Source organism: Neovison vison, chromosome 6, assembly GCF_020171115.1.
Source record: "Neovison vison isolate M4711 chromosome 6, ASM_NN_V1, whole genome shotgun sequence".
Classification (NCBI taxonomy): domain Eukaryota; kingdom Metazoa; phylum Chordata; class Mammalia; order Carnivora; family Mustelidae; genus Neogale; species Neogale vison.
In genome coordinates, this window is record NC_058096.1 from 118,128,618 (window position 1) to 118,137,460 (window position 8,843).

Below are 8,843 nucleotides of genomic sequence, written 5' to 3' on the forward strand. Positions count from 1 at the left end.
AGTGTGTACTATATAGAAATCATATTTTTAAAAAAATTGGTTACATATGAGAAAGCAAATAGGAATGGAAAGGAATGGTAGCATGCATGTCCATATTTCTGTACTTTTTTAGAATGAGCATGTATTCATACATTACCCAGTTATCGTAAAAAATATTCGGGATAGGGACGCCTGGGTGGCTCAGTTGGTTAAGCAGCTGCCTTCGGCTCAGGTCATGATCCCAGCGTCCTGGGATCGAGTCCCACATCGCGCTCCTTGCTTGGCGGGGAACCTGCTCCTCCCTCTGACTCTGCCTGCCATTCTGTCTGCCTGTGCTTGCTCTCTCCCCCTCTTTCTCTCTGATAAAAAAAAAAAAAAAATATTCGGGATAGTTTTTCAATCATTCCTGATTATGTTGAATAAGTATCTGGTCACGTTTTCTCTGCTTATGGAGTTCAAAAAAAAAAAAAACTTATGCTGTAGTAATTCTATTTTGATAACTAATATCCAGCTTTGGCAGAAGGATTCTTCAACTTTGGGAAACAAACACTAAAATGAGATTAGGTGTGCTCAGTCAGTTATGCATCCAACTCTTGATTTGACTCAGGTCATGATCTTAGGGTCGTGGGATTGAGCCACATGTCCCACAGGTCTGGCTCCATGCTGGGCATGGAGGCTGCTTTAGATTCTTTCTCCCTCTCCCTCTACCTCTCCCCTTCACGTGCACATACGTGCACACGCTTTCCCATTAATTAATTAATTAATGAGACTAAACCTGGGCTTCCGTTTTCTCTTATTGATTGAAAAGGTAGTTCTTAGGGCACCTGGGTGGCTCAGTTGTTGGGCCTCTGCCTTTGGCTCAGGCCATGATCCCAGGGATCCCTGCTCAGCCGTAAACCTGCTTCTCCCTCTGGCACTCCCCTGGTTTGTGTTCTCTCTCTCCCTGTCTCTTTCTCTGCCAAATAAATAAATAAAATCTAAAAGAAAAAAAAAAAAAAGTAGTTCTTTTACTTAGTTTGCAGAGTAAGTATTTAGATTGATTCAACTAAATTTTGATTCAACTTTGATCTATAAGGGATATTATTCTTTGTTCTTAAATAATATCTTTGTCTAGATTTTATTTTATTGTTCCACATACTAATTGGTACTTTGGACACAATGGAACTTAGGGTGTTACATATTATTTGCAGCTCAGACATTTTTCTGTTGTTCTCTTTAATTATAAAAACAACAGCTAGATACTCCTTGAAAACCACCCAAAGTTACCACCACTTGAAGGCAGGCAACATTAAGTCTATTTGCCATTTTTAAGCATAGTTATATATGTGTTTGAATTTTTTACAGTTTTTAAAATATCCCTACTATCTCCTTTTACTCCCTTTTGTTTTACAGCATTTTTTCATCATATTACAAACTTCCATGTTTTCTGTGGCAGACAGCCTATTAAAGATGCTTAGACGTTTTGAGATACTCTTATGCTGATGTATTGATGTATCTGTATTTTTCTAGGCAGATAGTTGATATAAAATGTGTATCTAACAAAATCTCTATACAAGAGTGGTAGAGAATCTAATCATGAGTGCTTTCCCAATGGTAAACATTAAAAATGTAGTAAACAGCCGGAATTCCTGGCATTAAAAAGAAATACCTCTTTTCTCCTGATTTAAAATGTCATGTACATTATGTTTGGAACGACTTTATAGTCTTGCGTTGTTCCGATGTTTATTGAGAATTAAATATTTAGATTTGACTTATATTTCCTTTGCTGCTCTTTTTCACTAAAATATAATAATACTCAGCCTTTTAAGTATTGCTCTTGTATTGGGCCAAAATACCTGAGACAAGGAGTTAGTATACACTCTTTGTGATCAAATCAGCCAAACAGATCAGACAGTCTTCATGTAAATAGGTAATCTGGCTTATTATAGTGGTCACATGCCACTTGTCTGTCAAAGCATTCAAACTTTGGTAAATCTTTTTTTTTTTTTTTTTTTGGTAAGGTATTTGTCACCTAAATCTCAGTTCGGGTCAGCATCGCAGTCTGAAATTGTACAAGGAAGCCCAAAGAACCGCATGTCTAAGGTATGTGGATGCTAAAGATGTTCTTCCTTTGGCAGGTTTACTAACGCTATGGGTTGCTAATACTTCTAGTTTCCTAACTTCTTTATAGTCACTGTAGTATAGGGAATACCCTTCCTTAGTCATTTTAGGCTCCTCTAGACTAGGGGTCAACAGATTTCTCTAAAGGGCCAGATAGTAAATATCTTTGTGGCCTTAAGGACACTGTCACAACTATTCAGCTCTGTTTTCGAGTGAAAGCATCCACAGACAGTACATAAACAAATAGGCTTTAATCAAGTAAAACTATTTACAGAAGCAAGCAACAGGCGGAATTTGGTTCATGGGCCATGGTTTGTGGATCCCTGGCTTAGACAATCAAACTTTCAAAACCAAATAGGCTACACCTGGTACCAGCCTCAGTGTCAGTGAAAATTAGAGGATAAGAAACAAAGCATGCTAGTAGGCGTACCGTGCCCCAAGAACCTTCACTGTAGAACTCCTAAGTGACAGCCTGGAAATGAGACAGTGCAGAGAATGGAGAGGCCCTAGAAGCCCTCTTCCTCGTAAGAGTCAGTTATTTATTGTAACAACCCATGGGTATAGCCTCCAGGGGTCCTGGGAAGGAACATACCGGGTCAGAAGAGTTATAAGTCACTTACAGAAGCCCCAAGACCTGGTTTCCCATTGGTTGCTTATAGATCATCATAGTTCTCCTAGTACAGATGCAGTTCACCAGTAAAATCATTTTTACCATAAGCTATGTGGCCTAGTAAGACAGGTGACATTGCACCTTTATCAGGTTTTTAGGAAAATAGAACTAGGAAATGTGAGCTGACGCCAAGGTTGATTTCCTACAGAGACGTTTTGTTAACCCTTTACTAAGAGGCTCCTAGATCTTTTAAAAACTCAGCTAGGTAGTTTAAAACCTGTCATTTAATTGGCATTTACCATGTGCCAGATAACGTGTGTAGTATTTTCTTCAGTGTCCACCACAAGCACCAACTCTGTTAAGGTAGGTATTCATTTTACAGTTAAGAATTAACTAAGGCACACACAGATAAGAGACTTGTGCACAGTCCCTTAAGTAGAGATGCTAGAGGGAAGATTCAGGTCCAGATGATCTGGCTCAAACTAGAACTGAGGATGGAGGAGGACTTGTAGTGTAGGGATATTTGTCCTACCCCCGTGTTCATATTCACAGCAAAAGCAGGTAAGCAACCTGGAATTTATCCAGTCCAAAGGGGACTGGTTTGTAAGAAATGCTATAAGAAATGATAAAGGCAAAGCAGATAGGTAAAAGAAGAGATTTAAGGTCTCTAACAACAAGGTGTAATTTTTGTTCTGAGGCAAATTCTTACCAAAGCCTGTCTGTCTGTCTGTCTGTCTTTTTTATTAACATATAATGTATTATTTGCTTCAGGGGTACAGGTCTGTGAATCATCAGTCTTACACAATTCACAGCACTCACTGTAGCACATACCCTCCCCAATGTTCTTAATCCAGGCACTCTATTTCTCCACCCCTCCCCCCCACCGACCTCCCAGCAACCCTCAGTTTGTTTCCTGAGATTAAGAATCTCTTATGGTTTGTCTCCCTCCCCAGTCCCATCTTGTTTCATATTTTCCTTCGCTACCCCCCCCAAGCCCGCACTCTACCTCTCTTAATTCCTCATATCAGGGAGATCATATGATAATTGTCTTTCTCTGATTGACTTATTGTGCTCCGCATAATACCCTCTAGTTCAATCCACGTCATTGCAAATGGCAAGATTTCATTTCTTTTGATGGCTGCATAGTATTCTCATACACACACACACACACACACACACCCCACAGATGAGTGTGTGTGTATATATACACCACAGGTATATGTGTGTATATATATATGCACGTGTGTATATACTGCAGGTATATATACACACGTGCATATATATATACCACATCTTTTTTTTTCTTTTGAGAGTTTATTTATTTATTTGACAGACAAAGATCACAAGTAGGCAGAGAGGCAGGCAGAGAGAGAGTGGGGGAAGCCGGCTTCCCGCTGAGCAGAGAGCCCGACGCAGGACTCGATCCCAGGACCCCGAGATCATGACCTGAGCTGAAGGCAGAGGCTTTAACCCACTGAGCCACCCAAGCGCCCCAACCACATCTTTTTTACCCATTCAACTGTTGATGGACATCTAGGTTCTTTCCATAGTTCGGCTATTGTGGACATTGCTGCTGTAAACATTTGGGTGCACATGCCCCTTTGGATCACTACGTTTGTATCTTCAGGATAAATACCCAGTAGTGTGATTGCTGGGTTGTCAGGTACTTCTATTTTCAACTTTTTGAGGAGCCTCCATGCTGTTTTCCAGAGTGGCTGCACCAGCTTGCGTTCGCACCAACAGTGTAGAAGGTTTCCCCTTTCTCCACATCCTCCCCAACATCTGGCGTTTCCTGACTTGTTAATTTTAGCCATTCTAATTGGTGTGAGGTGGTATCTCATTGTGGTTTTGATTTGTATTTCCCTGATGCTGAATGATGTGGAGCACTTTTTCATGTGTCTGTTGGCCATTTAGATGTCTTCTTTGCAGAAATGTCTGTTCATGTCTTCTGCTCATTTCTTGATTGGATTATTTGTTCTTTGGGTGTTGATTTGATAAGTTTTTTATAGATTTTTGGATACTAGCCCTTTACCTGATACATCATTTGCAAATATTCACCAAAGCCTTTCTTAAGGCTTTTCTGTGGTCAAAACTAATCCTAGGTATTTACTTACCTAAGACCTATAAGTGAAAAGAAAAATAATACTGACAAAAGTCAGGGGTTTCTTTTTTTCTTTTTCTTTTTTTTTCTTTTCCCTTCTTTTCTTTCTTTCTTTCTTTTTTTTTTTTTTCTTTTTTTTTTTTAAAGCAAGGGTTTTTAACCTAAGGCCTGGGTCTGTGGTTAGAATCCAGAGACTACATATGAACTTACATGGGTTTATCTTTACTTTCACCTAAACTCTCATTCCTTTAATTGCAAATGTAGACATCAAACTGTAATACTGTTAGCAAAAGCTGTGCCTTTGGTCATCATCAGTGGAAAGCACAGGTTTTTATCATGTTAAATTTGTGGCAGGTTTCTTGAAGTATTGTTACTTGTCCCTACTTCAGCATTACAAGTGATTAGACTTGCCTCAGTAGATCTTATTATTTAATGTATTAATAGTTGCACATTGCATTAGGAATGACATGCTAATAATTGTGTTGCAGTACAAATTATTCTCATTGTAATCCTATGGATTTATTTTTATATTTTAAAGTATTCAGAAGAGGTCTGTAAGCTTCACCAAAATGCCAAAAGGTGAAGAGTCCGTGGCACAAAAACGGGCTAAAAACCTATGGCCTAAAGGAAATTTATAAGGTGAAAGAGAGGTTAGATCCTGGTGCCAGCTTATTGGTCATATACAAAATCTAGTTTGTAGGTTTTAGTGGGAGTGAAAATGAAGGAGTGCCCTTATCTAAATTGACACACAGAATAAAAATACTATTAAGAATTGGGGCGCCTGAATGGCTCAGTGGGTTAAGCCTCTGCCTTCAGCTCAGGTCATGGTCTGAGGGTCCTGGGATCAAGCCCCACATTGGGTGTGGGGAGGGGGGTCTCTGCTCAGCAGGGAACCTGCTTCCCCCTCTCTGCCTGCCTGCCTCTTTGCCTACTTGTGATCTCTCTCTGTCAAATAAATAAATAAAATCTTTTTAAAAAAAGAACTAATACGCTTTATTAGTAGTGATGCTATCTTATTGTGAAAACTCAGAGTAGACTTCGGTATTGTGACTTGTTGTTTTTCTCCGGTTTACTTCAGTCTTTTTCTGTTTTCTACAGAAAACTGACAGTAGTGTTTTAGAGAGCCCTACATGGCAAGATACAGAAATTGAGGAAGATATGCCAACACTTTCTCCACAAATATGCATGGAAATTCAAGAACAAGGTGAAAAGTCTTCAGAGTCACCTATGCCTCAGTTATGTGCCAGTGGCAGAGAATGGTGCCTTGAAGGAAAAGTCAAAATAAGACCAACCAATCATGATAAAGAGTTATGTGTCCTAAATCATGAAGGACCTGAAGCCAGAGTTCCCTGCTCTGGAGAAGCTGCAGCTAAGCCTTATGGCAAAACCGAGAGTGGGTGCACTGTATCAGGTACGACACAGATAACTGCAAGTAATACAGTTACGACAGAAAATGAAGAGTCTTGCCTACCGATCAGTAAGGATATTTCCAAACAAAAAAACCCAGAATCTTTGTCTGAAGCAGTCAGGGATCCGTGCGTTTCTGCAAAAAGAAGGAAAACATTCCCCGAAGCTTCCTCAGACCAAGAGGAAGCAGAAATCAACTTTACCCAAAAACTGATAGATTTGGAACGCTTACTTTTTGAGAGACATAAACAAGAAGAAGAGGACAGGTTATTAGCGTTACAACTTCAGAAAGAAGTAGATAAAGAACAGAAGAAGCCAAACCGGCAGAAAGGATCCCCAGATGAGTATCATTTACGTCCTACGTCGTCACCTCCAGACAGATTGCTAAATAGACAGAGGAAGAATTCCAAAGACAGGAACTTCAAAAGACAGACTGATACAGAGCATTCCAAATCTCGGAGAGGCTCGAAAAATGAAAATTGGCAGCCGTCTTTTAAGATCCAGTTGAAACATTCAGTTAATGTTAATGGGAGAAAGATGCCAAATTCTTCTAGAGATAATACTAATGTATCTAAAAGCACTAATTCCCTACAGCCTAGTAAGTCACAAAAAAGTATTTTTCAGATGTTTCAGAGGTATACAAAGTAATGCATGGGGAAAAAGAGGTTTTTATAATCTAGCAAATGGATGGATTAAGAAGCCTTTTTTCATATAGAGACTCTTTGTAATGGTCACACCCATTGTCTATAAAGGATGGCTTGATTACGAGGGAGGAATATATAAATGTGTTTCTGCCAAACTGTGGTAAGCAGGAGTCCCAATCCTTTGCTTTTTTAATAACTGTGGTGTACTAAGTTTGACAATCCTTATGGGTATAAGAATGCCTTGGCGAGCTCCGAAGAAATCTTCAAGTGCCATTCTGTTTCCCAGAAATGCATGTTTTACAAAAGCCTTTGCTTCCCTTCGTGTCCTAACTGGTAATCAAAGTGAGATGATACGTACCAAGTAGTTGGAACCCAGCAGGGTAAATTCTCTTGCTACTTCCCATATATTTGCAGAGCCCTTGAAATGCATCTCCCATAACACTAAAGGAATCTAGTTTTCATCTCCACTTTAATTATTTTAACCATTATAGCATTTTCTTCGATTTAAAATGGTTTGTGATCAATGTGAAATCAGAAAAATCAGAGTTTCCTGGAGAATTAGGAGTTAGTTGACAGAAAGGAAACTAGGCTCTTGATGCGAAGGGAGTTGAAGAGTTGGGGTGCGGCTCAGTGGAGCAGATTGACTGAAAGCATTGGAATGGAATGAGTGACCAGAAGCTGGGCCTGGGATGCAGTAGCAGGTGACATTTATTAGAGGGTACTTCCTCCTCCTCTCTTTGCTAAATGACATGGAAAACATTTGGGTTTTATAGCTTTTCACGCCATAGTATCTGGTGTCAAAATCAAAATCAATTGCTAAATTGCCTGAAATTCAGGAATGTCACCTTTTTATTAATCTGCTATTCTGGGGGTGGGGTGGGACTTTACTATAGGAGAGTTAAATTTCATAATATCTTTTGTTGTGGGACCTGAGATATAACCATGTGTTTATTTCCTTATATTATCATTTGTATTGATGCTGACTTTTATATGTGTTTATTGACAGGAAAAGAAAGTCTGATCCTTGGGTTTTGCCGTCTTACCCTTGAAAGTTAAATCAGAAGGCAGTGATTTCATTTTGTGAAATTTAACTTACAGACCATTAATCTTTTTTTACATTGATATGAACAACTTTAAGCAAATAGCAGTTTTAACAGCATTTCTGCTGATGTCTAGTTGTCCATCCTTTTGAAGTAAAAATAAAACATCCTAGAGCTAATTTGAGCTTAAATTTGTCAATATTTTTGTACATTATTAAGATTTTTTCTCCAAATTTTGTAACTAAAATTCTGTTAATCTTTGCATACTTAATGGCATCTATTTCAATATTGATTGGGTAATTATGGGTAGAATTCTGATGCTAATTTAAAATTTAGTTTGTTCTTTCTCAAAAAAAGAAAAGTGTTTGCCTTCTGAGTAATGATTGTGCTAAAATGAAGTCTAGTCAGAAACTAACCAAATTTCTCCAAAATATGATAAAATCTGTCTTCTCATTGAATCAGTATTTTTCTAAGAGCAATTTCACTTAGCATTTTAGGGTAGACACTGTTAGAACTCCTCAAAAGTTGTGCAATTAATTTTTTCTGGAATAGTCCATGACCAAAAAGGGGTGAAAATAGTGTGACATATATAGGATTTCTGCATTTAACCACTCATTTGTGAAAAAGTCTTCCTGACCTTAAGATAAATTTTAATTTCTCTATTAGTTTTTCTGGTAGTCCTACCTTATATGTCTTTTCATTAGAAATGAATAAATGTTTTGTGCCAGTCATTAAAGTGTATTGCTACTTTTTCCTCTCATTTTTGTGGAGGGATAGGAGAATATTGAACTTCTCAGGGAGCACTAGAACTATACAAAGGTTGAGAATCTGAAAATTAAAATAATAAAAATTAAGACTATTACATGTATTTTACCACAATTAAAAATAAAAATTAACTACCTAAAATTAAAAAGTTCTGCATAACAAAAATTACCACCATAATGGAAAATTGGAAAATACGG

At 38.2% G+C, this 8,843-nt stretch overlaps 1 protein-coding gene across 3 annotated transcripts in view; it reads left to right on the plus strand.

Annotated features, from left to right (window-relative positions):
• The window catches only part of RNF168 (ring finger protein 168), a 41,280-nt gene extending 32,658 nt beyond the window's left edge, over positions 1–8,622 (plus strand). For all 3 annotated transcript variants that reach the window (XM_044252097.1, XM_044252096.1, XM_044252095.1), the window contains 2 exons: positions 1,980–2,061; positions 5,889–8,622. In XM_044252097.1, coding sequence (XP_044108032.1) covers positions 1,980–2,061; positions 5,889–6,845 — 1,039 coding nt within the window. In that variant the 3' untranslated portion in view covers positions 6,846–8,622. The remainder of the gene's footprint in view (positions 1–1,979; positions 2,062–5,888) is intronic.
• The last annotated feature ends 221 nt before the right edge of the window (positions 8,623–8,843 follow it).